General features: G+C 36.9%; 1 protein-coding gene across 1 annotated transcript in view; it reads left to right on the top strand.

The window, feature by feature from the left end:
* Positions 1 to 9,339: 9,339 nt before the first annotated feature.
* Positions 9,340 to 27,169, top strand: part of LOC111162449 (chromosome unknown C14orf39 homolog) — a 58,803-nt gene continuing 40,973 nt past the window's right edge. The window contains exons 1-4 of the mRNA XM_022526883.1: positions 9,340 to 9,388; positions 9,480 to 9,536; positions 11,996 to 12,122; positions 16,598 to 16,687. Coding sequence (XP_022382591.1) covers positions 9,340 to 9,388; positions 9,480 to 9,536; positions 11,996 to 12,122; positions 16,598 to 16,687 — 323 coding nt within the window. The remainder of the gene's footprint in view (positions 9,389 to 9,479; positions 9,537 to 11,995; positions 12,123 to 16,597; positions 16,688 to 27,169) is intronic.

The raw sequence follows: 27,169 nt of genomic DNA, 5'->3' as shown, positions 1-27,169 counted from the left end.
AAGAAGTTATGCAGCTGGAAAAATAACTTAACTCTTAGTAGAGAAGACGCTTTTCTTAAGTAATCAAAGACTTAATAAAGACAACATGAAGTACAGGAAATTATTTTGATAAAACACAGAATCTTTGTTTTCTAGGCAGATTACTTAAAAGTTAAAAACATTTCATAATTCCATTAAGAAGAGACCAATAGGGCGCCTGGGTGGCTCAGTCGGTTGAGCCGCTGCCTTCCGCTCAGGTCATGATCCCGGACTTCCAGGATCGAGTCCCACATCGGGCTCCCGGCTCCTTGGGGAGTCTGCTTCTCCCTCTGACTTTCTCCTCTCTCATGCTCTCTCTCATTCATTCTCTCTCAAATAAATAAATAAAATCTTAAAAAAAAAAAAAAAGAACAGACCAATAGTCCAAGAAAATGTTGTCCTTTTAGCATATGAAAGAAAATTAAGTTTCAGTTCTATGTAAGTACACTACTGATTTTATTTTATTTTATTTTAAAGATTTTATTTATTTATTTGACAGAGATCACAAGTAGGTGGAGAGGCAGGCAGAGAGAGAGAGAGGAGGAAGAAGGCTCCCCACTGAGCAGAAAGCCCAATGTGAGGCTTGATCCCAGGATGCTGGGATCATGACCTGAGCTGAAGGCAGAGGCTTTAACCCACTGAGCCACCAAGACGCTCCTACGCTACTGATTTTAAAGCTTATTTTTCTTTAAGCTAATTAAAAAGAACTCTTTTACAAATTAATTTAAGCAATATCCACTGGAGGCAGAAAAACATCGCATATACATAAACATATATCTACAGGCATAACATATATCTAAGAATACAGACAAATTCAAGCAGAGACCCTATAGCTTTCATTCCAAAACTTTATCCATGAGTCAGGTATAACAATATAAAACTCATTAGTTTACAAAACCCAAATATGTCTGATGAACCCAAATGTGTCTCTGATGGAACAAGTTAAGGTTACCCACTCACATGGCTAAAGCTTTTTACTAATATTTGGAGAAGATTTTTAAGATTTGTATTTGCCCTTTACCAATAATGTTTTAGTGGACTAGATCTGGAGTAAGGGAGCTTCTATAGCAGTCTGTATTTTAAAAAACTTCTTTCCCCCCTTTTTCTTCCCTACTCTCAGTCAACTGTAGTCAGTGTTTTAGTTATCTATTAGGATGTTTACTTTTCAGATATGATAAATATACAAACTCAAGGGACAAAGAAATAATGCAACTTTTCTCGTAGGAGTTTTGGGGTATATTTTTCTATTTTTAGAATTCTAGGGTAATTACTATTTAAAATTGTCAGACAGCATGGGGCACTCTGTCTACATCATTATCAATAACCACAACATCCTTCCCTTTGCCCTCCTCACTTTCTGAGTAATTCTACCTTTTAGCGTCCTAATCAGGCTTTAGCACACGTGCTTGGATCTTAATCTGTGGCAGTTTATGGCCTCCTTGCTTTGTAAAATGGATTGCAAAGGTCTCCAACTTATTATCATGCCCTCCCATCTAGTCCCCAGCTCCAAAGTTAGCAGAATAGCAGACAACTGCATGTTTTTCTCTAACTTCAGCTCTTCTTCCATCTTTCTAACTTGAGCTTCAGTCTCTCATTGGGCATTGATGGCCAGCTGAACTGCCCACAATAGAGGCCATTCCACTGTGACGGCTGTTTGTTTTCCTTCTTTGCTACAGTGTGCTATGCAGAGTTTCTCAAACAAATGCATTGAAACAGCTTGCATTTTTGGGGTGTCCATATACTTACATAGGGGTCCATAAGCATCTGACATATGGGCCACTCTGTCCCACTTAGAGGTCAATGGTCAACTTGGAATTTCCCCTGCAGATACCACTTTCCCAAGGCATATTTCTTTGGTTTCTTGTCTGGCTGCCTAATTGTTGGTTCAGAAACTTAGCCCTGTACACAGAAGGTAAGAGAGAGCAAAGAAAGATGCAGACCACTTCAGATTGATAGGGGGCAGGTTTAAAGTAACTTACTTATGACGCTTGTCCTAAGTGGCACAAGAGGAGTAGATCTCTGCATCCACATGCCAAATCTTAAAAGTTTTCAGAGGCCTTACATGGGTTCAGTCATGTATACAGTCCAGTTGGTCTCAATAACACCCTACTCACTCAAGGCTATGTCCTTGAAAATGGCTCCTGTGTTGGGAATGGTAGGCATCCTAAGGATAGGGAAGGGGTTGAGGAGCCTCCAAGTGCTTGGGTCTAGCTCACAGGTCAACCAGCAGTCATCCTCTCAATGATATCCTTCAACAAATTGTATTACATAAATTGATTTATTTGGGATAAAGTACATCTTTACATTGATGAATATTCCCATTCAGGTACATGGAATGGCTGTCATTTATTCAAATTTTCTTTTATGTCCATCAGTAAGATTTTATAGTTTCCTTATATAGGAAAAGCAGATAAGAGAACTGAAAAAGTGTCACGATTTGAGGTTATTATTGTGAACGTCTTAAGTCCTATACAGTTCCACAGATTTTGAAGGCATCATTGTATTGCAACACGGTACAATAATTAACATTTAATATTGTTTAAAATGAATGAGGAAGTTTTTCTATTGATTGTCCCTGAGTTGGTAGATATAAAAAATTGCAAGGGGAAAAGGAGCAGAAAATGAGGTTATAACTTGAAAAATTATCCAGAGCAGGGCTGTGGTAATTGGCCTCTCCTATCCCCTCCTACTTATATGAATGCACCCAGACTGAAGCCTAAGAAATAGTCTGCAGTGAAATCGAGTGATTAACTTGCGAAGATATGGGTCTCTCAAAGTAGAGTGTTTGTGCTTATTCTAGGCTTAGAAATTATGCTAGGGCAATTAACAAGTAGTAAGGCACCTGAGGGATTTAATGATATGATGAAGAAGACATATGATTCGTCTCTTTATGGGGGGGGGGAGTACAATTGAAACTCCAGGGAAAACAAAATATGTATAAGAAATCATGGATCAAATATGAAACAAACTAAGACATGGAATGATTACAATTAATTGATGGAGACTAAACAAGGAAAATTTAACTTACTTTGATGATTGGAAATTTGATGCAATCAAATTTCAAATGGCAATGTGTAACGACAAAAATTTTATCATCTCTACTTCTCTGCATTTAAAAGGTCTCTATAAGTGCAGGCAATATAAACTGAACTTAGACTGTCTTGAACAAAAAGGGAACCTATTGACTTATAGAACTGAAAACCCTAGGGTAGTTGACTCCTCTCTATCTTGTTTCTGTTTTTGTTTGTGTTGCCTTCTTTATAGGGCAGGGTTTTTTCTGTATGGAGAGAAGGACGGTTAGCAGCTCCAGCCTTACAAGGGTTTTGGAGTTCAGTAGCTTAGAGAGACATTTTTCTTTCACCATTCTGCACATACCATTTAAGGAAAGACTGGCCCCAGAGATGGAGTACTGTGATTGGCCAGGCCATTTCTGGCCTGGTCACATGTCCATCCCTGAGATGAGCCCTTTGGGAGCTAGATATATAATGTTATTGGTATCTGTTAAGAAAGAGGAGTTCTGTTGTCTGAGAAGGAACTCTTAAATGTCCTCAGCCTTTATTTCTCTGCAACTGATTTAAATGTGCCAAGAAGAAACTTTCTAGTTGAGAGGAACATTGAACACAAAACCATGGAAGCTTAAATAAGCATAGTGTCTTCATGGATCAGTGAGGGAATTGGGCTGCTAAAAAGAGAGAGATTCTGTTGGGAAATAAGGTCAAGGTTAAATTATAGAAGGTCTTAAAATAGTGCAGACATTCTAATTTGAAGCAGAGGAAAATAAAATCATTAATTTCTTTCAAATTAGATGGATACCATAATGAGATAGTTGCAAGAAAAATCAGAATTGTTGTAGGATGGAATAAGAAGAGTATAGGATAGGTCAAGGGGATAGGTTGTTCCCAGTCTGTTATAGTAATCCAGATATGAAATGATATAACCATTTTTTGAGCACTTTTCATTCATTCATTTATAAATTAAAGTACCTTTTTTTTAAAGGTTTTATTTATTTATTTGACAGACAGAGATTACAAGTAGGCAGAGAGGCAGGCAGGGAGAGAGAGGAGGAAGCAAGCTCTCTGCGGAGCAGAGAGCCTGATGTGGGGCTCGATCCCAGGACCCTGGGATCATGACCTGAGCCGAAAGCAGAGGCTTTAACCCACTGAGCCACCCAGGTGCCTCTAAAGTACTTTTTGAGTGTCTATCTTGTGTCAGGCACTTGGCCAGCTGCTGGGCATACAAAGGTGAGTAAAAAACAAATAAAATTAAAGAATTATGTGATGTAAAAGATAGAATAAGGGGGGGGTAAATTAAAATTTAAGATCTCATTTAGTAGGATTTTAGAAGTAAGTAGATATATTTGAGGGAAACAGGATTGCACCCAAACGAAGATACATGAACAGTAAAACAATGAATGGGTCAAATTAACATTAAATGGTGCCTTTAAGATCTACAAGAACAAAAAAGTCTAGTTTTGTTTGTTTGTTTGCATTTGCCCAATATGGTTTGTACACACTTAGAAGAAAACCTACTAGCATTTGGATTATTGTAGAGCAGAGGTATCAAATAACTACTCATATTTTATTGATGTGATAATTCAAGGAAGTGACGAAAATACAAACCTAATGTGGCCAGGAAGGTGAGCAGCATTAATCCTACCACAGGGGATCAAATGAGGAAAAAAAATATTCATCATGCATATTTGAAAATCTGGGCACACTTTAAACTTGTTGTTTTTTTTTCATGGACCTGATTACCATTCATGTAAATAAATTAGTGTTAGATTCAAATTGTTTCACTTCCTCTTCTATGACTGTTCTAGGACTGTTCTTAGAATGAGGTGGCATTTCTTACCTTATAATTGCATGTGATTATTCCTTGTGGCTGTGAAGGTGTTTGTGTGTGTTGGAGCAGAGGGGACAGAAGAGATTGGGCTTGTTCTTAGGAAGCCTACAGTATAATGGATGAGATAGATATTTATACAATAATTACACAAATAACGTAGAATTATAACCATGCTAAAGGCTATGAAGGATGAATACATGAACTCTGAGAGTTTTTAATGAGGCGTTAATGTGGCTGTGATACTTGAGTTGAGATTTGAAGGATTAGGAGGTTATCAAATGAAAGATAGAGCATTCCAGATTAAGCAGTCAGCAAGTGCAATGCCTAGAAAGGAACATGTTAAGAACTGAAAGAAGGTGTGTAAGGCTGGACTGCAAGGAAGGAAATAGGGTTGGTATAATATGAAAAAACAGATAGATAGGGACAAGGATCATGAAGTGCCTTGTAAGTCCTTAGAATAATAGGAAGTCATTGCTGCTGAAGTGTTCTAAGGTGTGTGTGTGTGTGTGTCTAAAGAGAGAGAGAGAGAGAGAGAGAGAGACAGAGAAAGTAATAAGTTTGCATTTAAAATCACTCCATTGAAGGATGAATGAAGAATGTTCTAGAGGGCCAGAAGTAGATATACAGCAAAACTAGTTTCGAAGCTACTATAATAATCCAGGTGAGAAAATAATGGTAACCTGGACTAAAATGGTGGAAATTGAGATGGAGAGAAATAGAATCCATATATGTATGCCTACAAAAACAGTTTATAGAGTTGATTGGATATAAATAGGGATATATCAAAGAACACAGGGTGTTACACACACACACACTAATGATTACATTAGTTACATCACAGTCATATTAGTTACATCACAAACTAAAGATGTGCTATATGTTGGCTAATTGAATTTAAATAAAAAAGAAACGAAAAAAATCAACAGGACTTTGTGAATAGTTATAAGAAATGAAAAGAGTAATGAGTCATATAAGATACTAACTTTTCATGTATTGATTTTGGGGGGAATTACGTCACTGAGACAGGTGTGTTAGAAGGAAAAGAAGAGATGACTTTGGATTTGGATCAGATTGAACCCAGACTGATGGAAAAGCATGTAAATGTAAATATATTTATTAACTCTTAGATAGTAAGATAGGACTGGAAATAAAGATTTGGGAATTTTAAGCACAGAGGTGATAACTAAAGTCATTAGAATGAATTATCCAAAGAAAAGAGTGTAGAGAAAGTTAGAGTTAAAGAAAAGACTTTGAGGGACACCTGGGTGGCTCAGTTGGTTAAGCCGCTGCCTTCAGCTCAGGTCATGATCCCATGGGGCTCCTTGCTCGCCAGGGAGCCTGCTTCTCTCGCTGCCTCTGCCTGCCTCTCTGCCCGCTTGTGTGTACTCTCTCTCTCTCTGGCAAATAAATAAAATCTTTAAAAAAAAAAGAAAAAGAAAAAGAAAAAGAAAAGTCTTTGATAAGAGTCCATAGTTGGGTAGTGATGGCAAAAGGGAAAGAAGTAGACGCCAAAATCAGATGAGCAGGTAGGAGAGGTAGAAAACTATGAGCGAGTAGTGTCTTGGAAGTCAAGGTTACAAAGACCTTTAGTAGGACCAAATATGTAGAAGAGTTAGAAAAAAAAAGCGGGGGGGAGCAGAATAAGACTGAGAAAAGACCATTAGATTTGGAATAAAAATATTTATTGCTTATCTGAGAAAGCAGTTAAATGCGATGGGGATAGCAGGTGAGTTTAAAAAGCCAATGAGGAAAGGAGTGGAAAGCAATAGTAAATAGGAGATGTGTTTTCTGTTGGATAGATTCAGCAGTGAAAGGAAAAAAAAGGAATACAGTACAATTAGAATGGGGAGCACGTTTAAATAAAGAATTTCTTCAGATTCTGATTTGCATGTCTGGAGCAAAGGAGAAGGTGCTTATAATATGTAGGGAGGGATTTTTACAGGAGTACTTTCCCAGAAAATGATGTTAAGATAAGTGTTTACCTAAGTCAATGGTCTATAATTTTTCAAATGGTGCTCTATATTTCATTGGGGGGATAGAGAGGGAAGAACACAGTTTGTTATTTAAAATTCTCCAGTTGTTGGAACCTTCTCATCTTTATTGCTTTCCAGAAGGGATTTTTTGGAATGGAATCTGTGGCAGTGGTTTTGGTAGAACACAGCTGTATTTTTGTGAGAGTAATTAGATATGCACAGATGTTGGGACACCTGGGTGACCTTCGGCTCAGAGGCTCAGATCATGATCTCAGGGTCCTGGGATCTACACCCCCCCACCCCCGCCCCTGCCATCGGGCTGTCTGCTCAGCAGGGAGCCTGCTTCCCCCCCCCCACTTGTGATCTCTGTCAAATAAATAAATAAAACCTTAACAAAATAAGATATGCATAGATATGAATTTAAATGCAAATAAATTTTCAGGTGTCAGTAAGGTGATGTTTCTAGGTTTCCACAATTTTTTACAAGAAAATCTACTGTTAAGTTGAACTGAATCCATTCTTTTGACCTATGAAATTGTCATAGCAATGTAGTACCAGCAAGACTAAATAACTGTAACCTTCATATTTATGCCCCTACACCTTCCTGAAAGGGGGTTAGTTAACAAATACATCATAAACACGTATAAGAATAAAGCTGTTAAATGTCTTACACCATCAAACTTAATTAGTTTTGATGGCTTACTACCATTAATACTAATGAGCAACATTACTTCATAGTATATTATATTACATCATAGTATAATAAAGTCAATTATGCACACATACTCTGAGGTATCTGAACAAGAAAAACCTCAAAATTTCTTTTTCATTTTAATAATCTGTGAATTTAGGTTGTGATGAGTTGAGGCAATTATTTAGATCATTTAGTATTGAAAATCTTTACCACAAATATATTAATAAAGCAATTTGGGGGCTGACTTGCTTAAATTATTTTTTCTCTGCCCTTTTTTTCACTTTGGATATGCTGACAAATTCTAAGAGCACAAATTATCTAAAGGCAGCGTTTGGACAAAAATGTTAATGTGCAATTTATTTGAAACTAAAATGAGTCACTCAGAATGTTTGTTGAATGAAAATGTATTTGAATTCTTATGCTTGCTTTTTAAGAAGTTTTGAAAATACTGAATGCAAAATTGAATTCTGATGATTGATTCTTTTTCCTCTCACGCTACGATATCAAATTTACTTCTGTTCTCTGAAAATAACTTCTTTAAACTGTTAAGTTACAAGAGGAATGAATCTTCTTAAGACAACATTTGTCTTCAAGGCAATAGGAGAATCCCTGAGAGGTTCCTGCTCCGTCCCCTTTCAGGGCTGCTCTCTGATTCTAGCACCACCTCTAAGGTTTTAGGGTGCTTGGTTCACGCTTCGCCCAGCGGGAAGGGGTGATTGCCTCAACGCTGGTCTCGCGGGGAGTTCGATCTCGCTCTTCAGCGCGATCTGCAGCTCCCGCTGCCGGCTTCGCGGGGTTTCGCGGGGTCTCGCGGGGCTGGGTGGGGCGGAAGCGGGCCCCCGGCCGCATTTCAGTGTCAGGTTTTGCGTGGCGTACCCCGAACTCGAGACCCTGAGTCGAGTTGTGGGACCCAGACAAGGAAGGGCGTGAAACGTTCGGGTCCCGGAGGGGCAGTTTGAGGTGGCTGGGTAAAGGAGCTGTGCGTGGCTGTTATTCCTACTGCCCTGCCCGGGCGGCTCTGAGCGATGTGGGGGGTTGGTGGGCCCAGTCTCTGGCGTTCCACCAGCGGTCGCGTGAGGGCTTGTCGGCGCGTGGCCTCCTCCTCGGCCCCAGAGCCGCGCCAAGCTGTGGGCACCGCCGCCTGGCTGGAGGGTTGGGGAGGGATCCGGGTGAGCAGAAGCGCCTCGGCTGTGAGGGTGTTAGTCGTGAGCGAACTTCGTGCTTCAGAACGGGCGGGAAGAGTGGCTTCTCGAGTCTGCGCCTGACGAGTAATAACGACCCCGCCTCGGGCGTATTTTGTAATGCGACTTGGCAGTCCTGTGAAAACTTTTACTTTTTGCATTTTGGGTGGTAAATTCGTTAAGTGTAAAATTGCACTCTCGCTTTGTTTTACCTTTGGTGTTGGTTAAGGACTTTCTTTAGGAATCTTGCTGCGCGTAGTAGTCCACGCGCCGAGAAAGGGCATATTCAGAGAGATGGTTTTTAAAGGCATATCCCTTTGAGAAATCTTGGTGTCTCTGCACTCCAGAATATTCAGTGACGTGTTACAATACCACGTATAAACGATTATTAAGGCTCCCTCCGACCTCTAGATACTTGGGTCCTGCAGTGACATTGAGCAAGTATTTATTAAGTGTCTTTCTAGGGCTGTGCCCAGTACTGGGCTGAAGGGGTCTCTCTCCTCCTCAGTTCTTGCTCCCCCCACATTCTTCTGAAATAATGCCTAGTTTCCGTACGAATATATGCTGTTTTGCATAGGACTTCAGAAAATCTCTCCTTACAATTTTTTTTTTTTTAAATATAGTATCCAAGATGAATGACAGCCTGTTTGTCAGTTTGGACAGACTTTTGCTAGAATTTGGTAGGTATAAAATGAAAATAAATAAGTAACTATTTGTATTATCATTTAATATTTTAATAATGAAGTGAAGTCACTACTTTTTTTTTTTTAGTTTTCCAGTATGAGCAAGATATAAGCACTAAAGAAGATATGCTTCAACGAATTAATAGTAAGTCGTTTTGCATGATAAAGTTATTCTAGCTTTTAAGTGTTTTATGGCATATAAGATAATAAGCAGTTGCCTTGTTTAGGGTAACTTATAGTGGGGATTATAACTTTTGTTCTAGTTTTATCTATCTAGTGACTGTTTGCCCTAAGACTTTTCAGTAATAAATTTCTGTATTTAGCATTTAGTTACTTTGTGTTGAAGAATTTTGCTTTAAGCAGACCTAACACCTTAATTAAGCACAGTTGAAAATGTTATTTTTCTCAGATAACAGGTTCTTTCAAACCTATGAGTGAATTTTAAATTTGTGCTTTTTTATAGTTTCAAATTTTTATTTAAATTCCAGTTATTCAGCGTGAAGTGTAATATTCATTTCAGGTGTAGGATTTAGCAATTCATCACTTACATACAACACTGGTGCTCATCACAAGCACCCTCCTTAATACCCATCACCCATTTAACCTGTCCCCCACATACCCCCCCACACCCCCAGTAAGCCTTAGTTTGTTCTCTATCATTAAGAGTCTGTTTTATGGTTTGTCCCCCTCTCTTTTTTTTCCTCCATGTTCATTTGTTTTGTTTCTTAAATTCCACATATAAGTGAAATACTGTGTTATTTGTCTTTCTCTGACTTATTTTGCTTAGCATAATGTTCTCTAGCACCATCCTTGTTGCAAACGGCAAGATTTCCTCTTTTTCATGACTGATATTCCATTGTATGTATGCTCTGCATCTTTTTTTTTTTAAGATTATTTATTTGAGTGCAAGAGAGAAAGAGAGAGAACATGAGTGGGAGGATCAGAGGGAGAGAGAGAGAGAATCTCAAGCAGACTCCATGCTGAGTATGGAGTTGGATGGGGGGGCTCGATCCCAGGACATGGAGATCAGGGCCCAAGCTGAAACCAAGAGTCAGATGCCCAACTGACTGTGCCATCCAGGTGCCCCTACACCACATCTTCTTTATCCATTCATCAGTGGATGGAGATTTGGGCTCTTTCCATAACTTGTCTATTGTTGATCATTCTGCTGTGAACATCAGAGTGCCTGTGCCCCTTCTAATCAGGTTTTTGTTTTGTTTTTGGTTTTTTGGAGAGAACATTTGTGTGGGGGTAGGGCAGAGGAAGAGAGAAAATCCTAAGCAGGCTCCTCACTTAGCACAGAGCCAGATCCAAGGCTCCAACTCACCTCCCTGAGATCAAATCAAGAATTGGATGTTTAACTGACTGAGACACCCAGGCACCCCTCCAATCAGTATTTTTATACCCTTTGGGTAATACCCTGTAATGCAATTGCTGGATCACAGAGTAGTTCTGTTTTTAACTTTTTGATGAGCCTCCATACCATTTTCCAGAGTGGCTGCACCAGTTTACATTCCCACGAATAATGTAAGAACGTTTCTCTTTCTCCACATCCTCACCAACATCTGTTGTTAATTTTAGCCATTGTGGTGGGTGCAAGGTGATATCTCATTGTAGTTTTGATTTGTATTTCCCTGATGATAAGTAATGTAGAGCATCTTTTCATGTGTCTTGTTAGCTCTCTCTATGTCTTCTTTGGAAAAATGTCTGTTTGTGTCTTCTCATTTTTTAACTGGATTATTTGGGTTTTGGGTGTTGAGTTGATACGTTCTTTATAGATTTTGGATCACATGAGTGAATTTTAAAATCTTTTTAAACATCACCAAAAGTCAGGTGCCAGGACTGATGGATGTCCATTTTCAGGAATAATTCTGAAAAATTATATTATGAGAGAAATGGGAAAGCAAATTACATAAATATAGTATTTTAAGATCCTACATAAAAGCTATCATAAAATAGAACCATTAATTTCTTGATAGTTCTGAAAAGATAGAATTTGGTTACCTTTCTGCAACAAAAAAGAATGCAGATAAAATAAAAAAAGAATTTAATACTTAAGAAGTTCTATTTTTATCTTGTATTGTTTACTAGTAACAAAAAACAAGTGAGTTGAATGTGTATTTAGTAATTAATTGACATGGAATTGATGAAGAGAAATTTTACATTTGTCAAAACCGAAACAAGTCAGTATCATACATGACTAAATGCTTACATGAACTCATACTGTCATAAGATGCCATTGATCCTAGGTATCGTTTAATCAAGCCCTCTTATGTTAAAGATTATGGACAGGAACCAACCCTCCCTCCCTCCCCCCCTTCCTTCCTTCCTTCCTTGTTTTTATTTAAATTCCAATTAGTTAACACAGTATAATAGTTTCAGGTGTACATCTCCCCTTCCAAACACAAATCCTTTGCTTCTAGGTCTAGGAGCAAGCCTGGTTCTGGTTCTGTGCTTTTTAGTATAGGGCCTTCCCATCTCAAGCCCCACTTCCCTTCAGTTCTCTAACTCTCCTCCTTTTAGGTAAGTTGCTATGCCCCTTCTCCCTCTGTATTTGTTAATTTTGAATTTATGATTTTCATCTTAAACATTTCTCCTTTCCAGAATGCCTCGAAGATATTAAAGAAAACAAGGCAACTATTTGTAAGATACATGAAACTATAAACACAACAGATGAGGAAATTGGTCATTACTGTAAACATAGTAAGGAGATCAAAGACAACTGTAGTAAGTGAGTATTTGAAAGAAATGAACTTCTAGTAATTGTCGCTAGATCTTTTATTCAAGGTTTGTGTTATTTATAATTATAGTATTTTATAATTGAAGACACTGTTGCTTTAAAGTAGTGTTTTTTTTTTTTTTTAAGATTTTATTTATTTATTTATTTGACAGAGATCACAAGCAGGCAGTGAGGGAGGCAGAGAGAGAGAGAGAGAGGAGGAAGCAGGCTTCCGGCCGAGCAGAGAGCCTGATGCGGGGCTCGATCCCAGGACCCTGGGATCATGACCCGAGCCGAAGGCAGAGGCTTTAACTGTTGAGCCACCCAGGCACCCCTAAAGTAATGTTTTGTATTAGCAAAATAATGAGTCAGGTTTTAACTTGCCTTGCTACATGCTTTGGTAAAAAGGGATCATAGGAGATCAAAAGAAAAATAGAAGTGCTGTAAGATTTCTCTAATTCAGACCCACATAGTCTACAGAATCTTGAATAATATAGACTCAGTATATAAAATTTCTATTAGATAAATATATTTGAAATAATTTCCATCTTTGAGTTTTTAAGATTTTATTTTTTTTCTAGGGGAATCTAGCCTAAAAGTAATGGATACCTAGTATAAAAATTCAAAACCTTTATAAATGTGTACTGTAAAAAGTTATTCCCTGCCTGTAGTTCCTACCTCAACCCTATCCTCTTCCTTAGAAGTAAATAATTTTTAATGATTCTATCTTATCAGACATTTTTCAATAAAAATTCAGTGTCATTATTACATAGACTTATATGTACATCTCTCTATATAACTTTTTTCTTTTTACAAAATGGAATCATACCGTACTTACTATTTTTTAAAAAATTTAGTGGTATGTTATGTAAATGATACTATATGTGTAGTGATTATGTATAGATATCATTCTTTAACAACTCCATAGAATTTTGTAGTATTGGTGTATCTTAAGTTATTTAACCATTCTCCTATTAATAAACATTTGGGTTTCTAGTTTTTCCCTTCTATGAGCAACATGTGCAGGTATCCTTCCATGTTTATAGACCTGTTGCTATAGAATGAGCTTCTAGAAGTGCAATTGTTGCATCAAAGCGTATGCACATTTAAACATTTGATAGGTAATGCCAAACTTCTTTCCATGAAAAGATTATATAAGGTCATACTTCTGCCAACAGTGTCTGAGAAAGTTCCTATTTCCTCATACCCTTGACAACCCTGAAATTATGTTTAAATTTTTGTTTAAATTATTTGTCAATCTGATAGCACAGTTCAGTATTACCAGTGGTTTCCTTCAACTAATTGCAGTGGGTGCTGGAAAAGTAGTTTCCCCTTAGAACCTGCTGTATCTAAGATGTACTATTTCATTCAAGCTTAATCTCTGCTGGGTTCCAAGGATAGTTAGTAGGATTTTAATACCATAATATACCTCTAATTCATGATTTCAGCATACTGGTTAAGAGATTTAAATGTGGGAAATGAATTCATAAAAGTACTGAAAGAAATATAAATAACCATGTAATCTTTGAGAGTAGAAGGCTGTTGTCTTTTTCTTTTTCTTTTTTTTTTGTGTTTCTTTTTTTTTTTTTTTTTTTTTTTTTTCTTAACATTATTTTTTTTTTTTTTTCCACACCCAGTGCTCCATGCGATATGTGCCCTCCCTAATCCCCCCCCCCCTCTTCCCCTTCCCCCCCCCCCCCCCCCCCCCCGCCCCTTCAAGACCCTCAGGTTGTTTTTCAGAGTCCATAGTCTCTCATGGTTCACTTCCCCTTCCAATTTCCCTCAACTCCCTTCTCCTCTCCATCTCCCCATGTCCTCTTTTTCTTTCTTTTTTAAAAGATTTTATATATTTACTTGACAGAGAGACACAGCCAGAGAGGGAACACAACCAAGGGTAGGGGAGAGGGAGAAGCAGGCTTTCCGCTGAGCGGGGGCTCGATGTGGGGCTTGATGCGGCGCTCAATACAGGGGCTCAATCCCAGGATCCTGGGATCATGACCTAAGCCGAAAGCAGACACTTAATGACTGAGCCACCCAGGTGCCCCGAGAGTAGAAGGCCTTTGTAAGTGTATCATCAAAAGTAGAAACTGCAGAGGAATCAATGGATAAATATGACTACACACAAAAAGAAAAATGCCCCCAAATGATGTAAAAGGCAAAAGGATAAAGTAGAAAAAATGTCAAGTAAGGGTTAGTTTTTAAACATATAAAGTAGGGGCACCTAGGTTAAGTGTGGGGTTGAACGTCTGTCTTTGGCTCAGGTGATGGTCCCAGGGTCCTGCGATTGACCCCCCAAATTGGGCTCTCTGCTCAGCAGGGAGCCTGCTTCTCCCTCTCCCTCGGCCTGTTCCGCCTGCTTGTGCTTGCTTTCTCTCTCTCAAATAAATAAATAAAATCTTTAACAAAAATAAAAACAATAAAAATATAAAGTACTTGTGGAAACTAATAAGAAAAAGGAAAAGCCCCACTAGAAAAATGGGCAAAGAAAATAGGTAAACACCAACATGAAGAAATATATATTTAACAAACATGTGAACAAATGCCCAATCTTACTGGTAATCAGACATCCAAATTAAAGCGATAATAAAATGCTCTTTTTTGCCTTTAAGTTTTGCAGAAATTAAAAGGAAGATGATATCCTGTGTTGGCCAGGGAATAAGTCATTTAATCATGTACACTATAGTAAGGAATGCTGGTAAACCTTTTGGGTGACACGTCAGTATATTTTTTAAAAAAGCTTTAAAAATAAGCATGACTTTTGATTAAAAGTTTCCTTTTCTGAGAATTTTTCATTAAGGAAATAATTGGGCATTTTCTTAAAGATGTAATGTACAGTAGGGTATTTATTTCAGCCTTTTTTATGATAGGAAAACATTGAAAAGAACTCTAATGTTCAACATTAAGTGATGGGTTAAATGAATTTTGGTATATGCATGTGAATGAACAGTAGGTGAACAATAAAATTATAAGTGTCTGTTTATTGACATGGAAAGATGTTAGCTTTCTGTTGTCATGGAAAGATGTATATTCCAAACTGAAAAATGGAATAAAACAACATTCATAGTATGAAACCAATTTAGTAATTGTGTATTTATATATAATTAGAAATAATCTAGGAATATATACATCAAAATGCTTACAGGGAATAGCTTTTTAGTGAACATGTATTTCTTACAGAATTTTTAGAATACTCAGAATATGTGTATGTATAACCTTTGACCTTTAATTCCATTTTGGAGAATGTTTTCTAAGGAAATGATTAGAAATTCAGACAAATATTTAAGTAAAAGTTCTATTACAATAGAAAAACTTAAATTAAGCAAAAATGGTCAATAATATGGGAATGCTTAGATAAATTATGGAATGTGATGTATTTATTAAATCCTTTGCAATGAATTCTTAGTGACAAGGAAAATGTGTATAATTTAAAAGTGGATGCTAAAGGAGGATACATTGTTATATATATGAATATGATCTCAAAGATATTAAATATTGGGTACCTGGATGGCGCAGTCAGTTAAGCATCCAGCTCTTGGTTTCAGCTCGGTGGTGAGATAGAGCCTTGCATAGGGCTCTGCACTCAATGCCGAGTCCACTTAAGATTCTTTCTCTGTCTGCCCCTTCCCCACTCTTTCTCACTCCCTCAAATAAATAAACTTTTAAAAAAAGATGTTAAATATATACTTATAATAAAATCTGGAAATATTGTTTATTAAAACAATAGTAGTAGTTATTATTCAGTGTTGAGAATATGGATGATAATTATTTCCTTACATATGCTTTTCTGTGCTTCCAAAGTGGGCATGTGAACTTTTTGAATTTGAAAATGATATTTTAAAGATTTGGAAAAAGCTTGAGGAAATAGTTGAACAACACTTAGAATAGAAGCTCACATGGTATATGCAAATTTTAGATTTTTCATATTTGGTAAGATTTCTCAAGTCTTGTAATAAAACAAAAAATATATAACTGTTCATTTCATTCTTACTATCTGATTTTATAACTCATTTTTGCCTAGTTTCTTTCTAGTTCAGGAGGGTATAGCAACCTGACTTTCTAAGTTTTAAAGGAGGAAAAGCCTCTTTTTATTTCTTATTCTAGTTCTTTGAATCCTTATTCCAAAAGAATTTCTTAGTCAAGATGTTAGAAGTATGATGAGAAGGAAGCCTGATGTTGCAGTGTCGCACAGTATATTCTAGAAATACCATAGTGATACATCATCTAGCCATGTAATACTTGCTCCTTCCTTAGTCATGGAACCACAATGGGTTTTATGTAAAAATTAATGGATATTGATATTTGAGTATATGTATGATTGCCTAAATCATGGTAGTGGTGATGATGGGAGGTGGGAATATTTTCTTGTTATAAGCTTGTTTTCTCCAGGAAGAGCAAGATTCATTTATCTTTAAATAATGAAATTCAATTTTATTATCTCTTACAATTTATCATTCTGAGATTCTAATTACAATATTTTTTTTCCATAGCTGGAAGCCAACATGTGATGTTTTTCATAAGCATGAAGACTATATGCAGGACCAATTTACTATTTGTCAAGAAACTATTGAAAAAGACAAGTACAGTACATACATTAACTTAACAGTACATATATTAAGTTTATCAGTTAAATTATTTAATATAATAGGATACATGTAGTAAAAATGTTACTTGAAAAATGCAGAAACTTTGTACATTGGGGGAGTTTTTTGTTTTTAAAGTATATCCCGTGTTTTGGACTCTTTGGAGGCCTACCTATTTGTTATAAAGCTCTACCACCCTGGCTATGTTTAGTGATGTCCTTAGATAGAAACAGTTTATCAATAGGAATTGTTATAGCAGAGTGCTTCAACTAATGGTCCTTTTAATTGAATTGTTGTAGGTAAATATCTGGAGGAATAGTTAGCTCTAGAATTAGCTTATGAAAAATTTGGAGTATTGACTTTTGAAGGGGATTTTATATGAAACTTCTCATTTTCAGAGAGCTAATATAGTTACATTCTGATGGAGAAAGCCATTGTATGGGTTTATTTCATTATTATTAAAATAATCTCGTTTGGAGGACTAAATGTAATTAGTAAATATAATGGAACAAGGTGAGAGACTTTTTTGTTTTTTTTTTAAGATCTTATTTATTTATTTGTCAGAAAGAGAGAGAGTGTGCGTGTGCAGCACAAGCAGGGGAAGTGGCAGGCAGAGGGAGGAGAGGGCTCCCTGCTGAACAAGCGGCTCCATGCCTGATGCCCTCCACCTGAGTGAAGGCAGATGTTTAACCTACTGAGCCACCCAGGCTTACCAAGAGAGACTTTGAACACAATATACAGCATTATAATTTCACTTAATTTAAAAAATGGAAATGTTTTCATTTTTAACGTAATTACACAAGAGCATGATTTTCTATATTTTTTTTGTATTTTATGTTATCTTTTTTATACTTTAGTTTTATTTTTTTACTACTTCTTCTCCCAGCTTTATTGAGATATAACGGACATATAACATTGCTTAAGTTTTACGTCTACAAACATGATGGTTTGATATGTGTATATAATTTAAAGTGTCTACCACAATAAGTTTAGGAAGGTAGCACATCTGTCACCCTGTATAAGTACTATTTTTTTTTGTAGTAAGAACATTTAAGATTTACTCTCTTAGCAACTTTTAAGTATATAATACACTATTGTTATATTTAATATGCTGTATATTAAATCCCCAGAACTTATTCACCTTATAACTGGAAGTTTGTATCCTTTGGGCAACATCTCCCTATTTCCTCCGCTCCTGGCCCCTAGCAACAACCATTCTATTCTCTGTTTCTGTGATTGGACTTTTTAAAGATTTTTACATATAATAAGATTTTTTTTTTGTTTTTCTCTTTTTTCTGTTTTCTCGGTATTTGTTTTTCTCTTATTTACTCAGCATGGTACTCAAGGTCCATCCATGGTGTCATAAACGGCAGCAGTTCTTTTTTTATGACTAAATAATATTCCATTGCATATATATATATACACCACATTTTTTAAAAATTATTTTTTAAAGGGTTGAAACTCAGTGCCCAATGTGGGGCTCAAACTCATGACCCTGAAATTGAGTCCCATGCTCTACTGAGTGGCCCAGCCAGCTACCCCTATATACCCATTTAAAAAAATTATTACTGAATAATAATTGATGTACAATGTTATATTATTTTCTGGTATATAACATAATGAGATATATATATATGTATATATACACACATATATATATATATATGACACATAATGATTTAAAAAATATATCCATTCCTCTGACAATTTTTTTAAAACATTTTTTAAATTTATTTTCAGCATAACAGTATTCGTTGTTTTTGTACCACACCCAGTGCTCCATGCAATCCGTGCCCTCTCTAATACCCACCACCTAGATCCCCCAACCTCCCATCCCCCCACCTCTTCAAACCCTTCAGATTGTTTTTCAGAGTCCATAGTCTCTCATTGTTTACCTCCCCTTCCAATTTCCCCCAACTCCCTTCTCTGACAATTTTTTAAGAAAAATGTATTTAGAGAGAGAGAGAGTGCATGAGCAAGCAGAGGGAGAGGGAAAGAGAGAGAATCTCAAGCAGATTTCCCACTAAGCTTGGAGGCCAATGTGGGGCTTGATCCCCCAGCCAAGGAGATCATGACCTGAGCCGAAACCAAGAGTTGGACACTCAACCAACCGAGCCACTCAGGCATCCCCTCATTTATTTTATAACTGGATGTTTGAACCTCTTAATCTCTTTCTTGTATTCCCCACCCTCACTGCACCCCTACCCCAGCAACCACTAGGTTGGTCTCTGTATTTAAGAGTCTGGTTTTTTTGTGTTTTTTTTTCTTTTTTCCAGATTGCATATCTAAGTGAAAACACATATTTGCCTTTCCGTCTCTGACTTATTCCAGTCCCATTAGTACCCCTTAGATTTATCCATGTTGTCACAAATGGCAGGACCTCATTCTTTCTTATGGGTGAGTAGTATTCCATTGCACACATACGTGTGTGTGTGTATCTCACTTTTTTATCCATTCCTCTGTATATGGACACTTGGGTTGCTAGTATATCTTGGCCATTGTAAACTATTCAGCTGTACACATAGGGGTGCATGTATATTTTTTAATTAATATTTTTGTTTCCTTTAGATAAATATCCAGTAGTGGAATTACTGGATTATATGGTACTTCTATTTTTAATTTTTTGAGGAACTTCCATACCGTTTTCCACAGTGGTTGTACTAATTTATGTTCCCACCAGTAGTGCTCAAAGGTTGCTTTTTCTCCACATTCTTACCAATAATTGTTATGTTTTATCTTTTCAATATTAGCTATCCTGATAGATGTGAGGTGATATCTCTGTGGTTTTGATTTGCATTTCCCTGATGATTAGTGATGTTGAGCGTCTTTCCATGAACTTTTTGGTCATTTGTATGTTTTTGGAAATATATTCACACCCTCTGCCTGTTTTTAACATGAATTATTAGACTTTTTGCTATTCATTTGTATTGAATTCCTTATATACTTCGGATATTAACACGTTATTGGATATATGGTTTGCAGGTAGTTTCTTCCATTCTACAGAATGCCTCTTCATTTTGTTGATTTTTTCTTTTTTTTTTTTGATTTTTTTTTCTGTGCAGAAGCTTTTTTAGTTCAGTGTGGCCTCACTAATTTAGTTTTGCATTTGTTGCTTGTGATTTGGGTATTGTAACCAAAAAAATTGTTGCAAAGACCAGTATCAAGGAGGTCTTCCCCTGTTTTCTCCTAGGAGTTTTATGGTTTCAGGCATTGTATTTTAAGCATTTAATCCATTTTGAGTTAATTTTTCTGAGTAGTGTAAGGTAGGGGTCCAGTTTCATTCTTTTACATGTGGATATCCAGTTTTCCCAGCACCACTTATTGAAGAGACTATTCTTTCTGCATTGAGTATTCTTGCCTCCATTTCCAACTATCTTTTAAAAGATTTTATTTATTTATTTGATAGAGGCAGGGAGAGCACAGAGGGAAAGTGAGAGGGAGAAGCAGACTCCTGCTGAGCAGGAAGCCCCATGCAGGGCTTGATTCCAAGATCCTGATATCATGACCTAAGCCAAAGGCAGAGGCTTAACCCACTGAGTTACCCATGTGCCCCCTCCTTTTCCAGATATTAGTTGACTGTATATACATGGTTTATTTGTGAGTTCTTAATTCTGTTCCGTTGGTCTGTGTGTCTGTTTTCATGCCAGTATCATAGTATCTTGATTGCTATATCTTTGTAACATAGTTTGAAATCAGGGAGTGTGATGCTTCCAGCTTTGTTCTTTCTTAAGATTGCTTTGGCTCTTTGGGGGCCTTTGAAGTTGCATACAGATTTTAGTGTTTTTTTTCTATTTCTGTGAAAAATGATATTGGAATTTGGATAGGGATTGCGTTGAATCCAAAGATGTCTTTGGGTAGTATGGACATTATAACAATTCTTCTGATCCATGAGCACAGGATATCTTTCCATTTATTTGTGTCTTCTTCAGTTTATTTAATCGATGTCTTACAGTATTCAGTGGACAGACCTTTCACCTCCTTGGTTTAATTTATTTCTAAGTATTTTATTGTCTTTGATGCTATTGTTAATGAAATTGTTTTATTTCTTTTTCACATAGCTTATTAATATATAGAGATGCAACTGATTTTTGTATGTTGATTTTGTAGTGCAAAATTTCACCGAATTTGTTGATTAGTTCTGACAGTTTTTGTATGGAGTTTTAGAGTTTTTTGTAGAGAAGATCATGTCATTTTGCAAACAGACCATTTTACTTCTTCCTTTCCTGTTTGGATGACTTTATTTCCTTTTCTTGCCTAATTTCTCTAGCTAGAATTTCCAGTCCTACATTGATTAGGAGTGGTGTAAGTGGCATCCTTGTCTTATTGCTGATTTTGAAGGAAAAGCATTTAGCTCTTCACCATTGACTGTAATGTTAGTGATGGACTTGTCATAGATGGCCTTTATTATGTTGAAGTATGTTCCTTCTATACTCAATTTGTTGAGAGTTTTTATCATGAATGTTGGTGTTGAGTTTTGCCGGATGCTTTTTCTGCATCTATTGAGTGAATCATATTGTTTGTTTTTTTTTTTTTTTAAGATTTTATTTATTTATTTGAGAGAGAGAGCACGAGAAGGGGGAGGGTCAGAGGGAAAAGCAGACTCCCTGTCGAGCAGGAGATGTGATGTGGGACTCAATCCTGGGACTCCAGGATCACGACCTGAGCCAAAGGCAGTCACTTAACCAACTGAGCCACCCTGGCGCCCCTGGATCATATGATTTGTATCCTTTATTCTATTAATGTCGAATAACATGTTTATTGACTTGTGCATGTTGAGCCCATTTTTGCAACCCATGGATAAATCCCACTTGGTCATTGTGTATGATCCTTTTAATGTGCTGTTGAGTTTGGTTTGCTAATGTTTTGTTGAGAATTTTTTTGTCTATATTCCTCAGGTATATTGGCCTGTAGCTTTCTTTTCTTGTAGTGTTCTCATCTGGCTTGGTATCAGTGTAATGTTCTTAAAATGAGTTGGTGGGTGTTGACTTCTCTTCTCTTCTCTTCAGAAGAGTTTGAGAAGTATTGGTATTAATTCTTCAAATGTTTGGTACAATTCATCAGTGAAACCATCTGGTCCTGGATTTTTCTTTTTTGGGAGGTTTTGGTTACAACTTCAATCTCCATACTAATAATTGATCCTTGCAGTTTTTCTGTTTCTTCATGATTGAGTCTTGGTTGGTTGCATGTTTCTAGAAATTTAATTCATTTCTTCTGGGTTATCTAATTGTTTGTCTTGTAATTGTTCATGGTAGCCTCCTGTGATCCTTTGTATTTATATGGTATAATATCTCCTCTTTCATTTACAATTTTGTTTATTTGAGTTCCTCTCTCTTTTTTTCTTGGTTGGTTTAGCTAAGGGTTTGCAAAACGTTTTAATCTTTTCAAAAAACCAACTCTTTGTTTCACTGATTTTTTTCCATTGACTTCCTCTTCTCTATTTTATTTATTTCTGCTCTAATCTTTCTTGTTTGCTTCCTTCTGCCAGGTTCAGGCTTAGCTTGTTCTTCCTTAGATTGTTCTAATTCTTGAGGTGTAAAGTTAGTTTGTTTGCGGTCTTTTTTCTTAATGTAAGCATTTATTGCTATAAATTTCCCTTTTAGAACTTTTGCTGCATCACTTCCTTAGGTTTTGGTATATTGTGTTTTCATTTTCATTTGTCTCAAGATACTTCTGATTTCTTCTTTGACCCAGTGTTGTTCAGGAGTGTGTTGATTAATTTTCACATATTTGTGAATTTTTCATTTTCTTCCTGCTGTTAATTTCTAGTTCTATATCACTATGGCCGGAAAATACCCTTGATATAATTTCAGTCTTCTTAAGCTTATTAATAAGGTGGCATTGTGGCTCAATATATGATCTCTCTACTGGAAAGTATTCCATGTGTGTTTAAGAAGAATGTATATTCGTGTGTTGTTAGATGGAATGTTAGATTGAATGTACTGTATAAGGCTGTTAGTTCCATTTCATCTACAGTGTTATTCAGGTATGCTGTTTCTTTGTTAATTTCTTTCTGGATGATCTTTCCAATGTTGAAATTGAGGTATTTGAGTCCTCTACCAGTATTGCTTTCTCTCTTCAGTTATGTTAATATTTGCTTTAAATATTCAGGTGGTTTCGTGTTGGTTGCACATATACTTGCAATTATTATATCTTCTTGGTGAGTTGATCTCTTTTATCATTGTATAGAGACTTTGCTTTTTTCTTTGTGTTTTCTTACTGATTTTGACTGAACATCTATATTGTCTGGCATAAGTATAACTCCTTTTTCTCTCTTTTGGTTATGATTTGCAATATCTTTTTCCATCCCTTTACTTTCAGCCTCTGTGTGTTCTTAAAGCTAAAATGAGTTTCTTGTAGGTGGCATATTTTTGCTTCCTGTTTTTTAAATTCATTGAGCTCTGTATCTTTTGAATTTAGTCTATTTATGTTGAAAGTGATTATTTTTTTTAGAAGATGTGTTTGTTTATTTTCAAGAGAGAGATAGAGTGTGAGCATGAGGGTAGATGGGCAGAGGGAGAGGGAGAAAATCTTTGGCAGGCTCCATGCTGAGCATGGAGCCCAACGTGGGACTTGATCCCACCACCCTGTAATCATGACCTGAGATGAAATCAAGAGTTGGGCACTCAACCAACTGACCCATCTAGGTGTCCCTAAAATAATTATTAATATACAAGGACTTACTGTTGTCATTTAGTTAATTGTTTTCTGAGTGTTTTTAAAATTCATTTGTTCTGTATTCTTCTCTTGTCTTCCTTTGTGATTTGTTTTTCAAGGTTCCTTTCTTTAGTTCCTTTCTCTTTATCTTTTGTGTATCTACTCTAGGTATTTTTTCCCTGTGGTTACCATGAGGTGTTAACATAAAACATTTATAAATATAACACTATTTTAAGCTGATATAATGTACCTGCAATTGCATATAAAAACTCTACATTTTTATTTCCCCCTCCCCATATTTTATGTTATTTATGTCATACTTTACATCTTTCTTTTTTTTAAGGGTGGGCATTATATAGGTGTGTGCTTTATTTATTTATCTCAAAGTTCCCTTTATTTGTTTAATACATTTTTTAAAGTAATCTTTACCCTCAACATGGGGCTTAAACTCATGATCCCAAGATCCCAAGATCAAGAATCAGACACTTCACTGACTGAGCCAGCCAGGTGCCCCACTTTACATCTTTTATACTGTGTATCCATTAACAAATTATTGTAGCTGTATCTATTTGTTAATATTACTGTTTTTAAACTTTTATACTAAAGATAAAAGTGATTTACAAATTATTAATACATTATTATGGTATTCTGAATTTGATTATATGTTTACCTTTACCAGTGAATTTTGCAGTTTCATATGTTTTCCTGTGGCTACTTAGTGTCATTTCAAGTTGAAAAATTCCTTTTAAAATTTCCTGTAAAGCTCCTCAAAGGATGATGAATTCCCTTAGCATATGTCTGTCTAGAAATGTCTGTATCTCTCTTTCATTTCTGAAGGACAATTTTGCTGGGTGTACTATTGTTGATTTGCAGCTTTTTGTTTTCGCATTTTGAAAATAAGATCTCATTCTCTGCCGGCCCACAAGGTTTCTGCAGAGAAATCTGCTATGAATGTTATAGGGGTTCCCTTGTGTGAAGACATATTTTTCTCTTGGTGCTTTCAAAATTCTCTCTTTGTCTTTGACTTTTAATATTTTGATTATAATATACCTTAGAATAATCTTCTTTGGGTTGATCTTGCTTTGGGTCCTTTGAGTTTCCTATACTTGGATGTCTAACTCTTTCCCATGATTTAGTAAGTTTTCAACTATTATTTCTTTAAACAAACTTTCTCCCATGGGACTCCCATGATGCAAATATTTGTTTGCTTGACATTGTTTTATGATTCATGTAGGCTTTTTTCATTCTATTTTTTTGTTCCTCTCACTGGCTAATTTCAAATGAACCTATTTCAGATTTGTGAATTCTTTCTTTTGTATGATCAAATCTGTTGCTGATGCTTTCTGTCATTGTATTTTTCAGCTCTAGGATTTCTTTTTCTTTTTCTTTTTCTTTTTTTTTTTACGATTTTATTTATTTGAGAGAGAATAGAGCAAGCAAGAAAGAGCAAGCACAAGTGAGGGTGGGAGGTAGAGGGAGATGGAGAAGTGGACACCCTGCCAAGCAGGGAACCCGATGCAGGGCTCAATCCCAGGATCATGACCTGAGCTGAAGGCAGACACTTAACTGACTGAGCCACCCAGCTACCCCTAGGATTTTTGTTTGGTTCTTTTTTATGGTTTTTATTTCTTTATTAAACTTCTCATTTTGTTCATCCATTGTTTTCCTGATTTTATTTTCTGAAACAACCCAGATTAGTTGTCTGGGTTCTCTTGCAATTTATTGAATTTCTTGAAAATGATTATTTGAATTCTTTGAAAGGCAGATAGTAGATCTCTATTTCTTTGGGGTTAGTTCTTATAGCTTTATTACTTTCCTTTGGTGGTTTCATATTTGCCTGGTTCTTTGTGATCTGTATAGCTTTCATTAATATCTTTGCACTTAAATGAACAAACATTGCTTTCAGTCTTTATAGATTGGTTTTGGCAGGTAGAGACCTTTTCCTACTGGTTTCTTAGACTGATGGGTTTACCTCTAGAATTGCAGTCATGATGGGTCAGAGTTGGTTTTGAGGCTGTCTTTGTCCACATTGGGATCTGTGGTTGGTGTGCTTGTTATGAAGGGTTCAGGTAGGTACAATTCTTCTGGTTCCTGGGTGCTTGAGAATGCTTCTAGTACTTCATTCAGTTAGATAGTGCTGGGACAAAGGTCTGCTTCAGGTTCCGCAGTTGGTCTTCAGTCAGCAGGCTTATTGCCAAGTATGTGGACTGGTGTGGCTCCCACTTAGGAACCTGGTAGAGCCTGCCTAGTCACTAAATAGATCTGTGGGTGGTCAGGACTGGCCCTAGACTATGGCCAGGAGGGACTGGAACTGAGCATCTGAGATGTTTCAGGTTACATGTTCAGTTTCCACAGTCATATGTTCTGTAGTCCTGGCTCTGAAGGCACAGATAGACATATCTTCGACCAGTTCCCTGGGTAGGCTGGAGTACTCCTTGACTGTAGCTGGAGGGACTGGAGCCAAGTATAGGGCCCTTTTAGGATCTCTAGGGGTACATACAGGAGTATTTTTGGGTTCCAAGGCTGGCAGTTCTGCTGATGGCTTTTGGCTGTGAGAGACCTAGAACCAAGTATATGGCTCTTTAGAATCTAGTAGGGTACAGATAAGAGAGTCTCCCACTGGGAACTAGACCCTTAGTACTGCTGAAAAACCGTGGCTGTGAGGGGGTTGGAATCAAGGATAAGGTCTTTTCAGGATTATCAGGGGGTACGGACATAAGTATGTCCTGCTTGGGTCCCTGTGTGAGCAGGACTCTTTGGTGACTGTGGCTGGGATGGGCTAGAGCCCAGTTATAGGGCCCTTTCAGAATCTGTAGTCTGAATAAGTTTGGCAGACTAATCTCCAGGGGGCTCCTGGATTGCAGACATAAAGACTGGAGCTGGTTCAGTGTCACTTCAGAGTCTATAGCTGGACCAGGGTATGTATGCCTATTACCTAATACTCGGGTGGGCATGACTCCTTCTGGGTCCTTTGATGTATGGTGCTAGTAACAGACCCAAAGCCAAATAGGGCTGTAGCAGAGTTCTCAGTGGGTACTGAACTGTTTATAGGGCTGTAGCCAGGACCACAGTTAATAAGTTACCCACCAGGATGTCAGCCTGCCTTCTCAAAATGACTCTCCTCAGTCTTGGACTACACCAGGATTTCACAGACTTCTACTTGGATCCCAGAGATCCCACAAACACACTTTTGTCCTTGGTTGGATGCTAAATTGTTATTTTTGTTGGGGCAGTACACATGAGGGATATTTTATTCTGTCATCTTGCTGACATCACTCCAATTTTTATATTTTAATTAAAAACACACATACATGGGTATCTGAGTGGCTCACTTGTTAAGCATCTGCCTTTGGCTCAGATCATGATCCCAGGGTCATTGAGCCCTGCTTCAGGTTCCCTGCTCAGCAGGAAGCCTGCTTCTCCCTCTCCACTCCCCCTGCTTATATTCTCTCTTTCTCTCTCTCTCTCTCTCTCCCTCTCTCTGTTAAATAAATAAATAAATTCTTAAAAAAAAAAAACCTACACATACAAAATCTAGACTGTAGTACTCTATATTTAAAGATGGGCCTTAAGAGGAGAAGGTGGGGACCAAAGTAATAGATTTGGACTTCTATGGCATTTGAAATCATAGAAATAGATGATTGCCCAGGGAAATGTATAGTGCAAAAAGAAGAGAAAGCTAGCATACGCTATCATCCAAAGCATTGTAGAAATGTGATCAGTTTGAGATTCAGAGTATTCATTTAAAAAACAATTCAGTTGTTTGGGCACCTGGGTGGCTCAGTGGCTTAATCCTCTGCCTTTGGCTCAGGTCATGATCTCAGG

The sequence above is a fragment of the Enhydra lutris genome, unplaced genomic scaffold, assembly GCF_002288905.1.
Source record: "Enhydra lutris kenyoni isolate GAN:26980312 unplaced genomic scaffold, ASM228890v2 scaffoldscaffold4, whole genome shotgun sequence".
Classification (NCBI taxonomy): Eukaryota; Metazoa; Chordata; class Mammalia; order Carnivora; family Mustelidae; genus Enhydra; species Enhydra lutris.
This window is presented reverse-complemented; position numbering and strand designations above follow the sequence as displayed.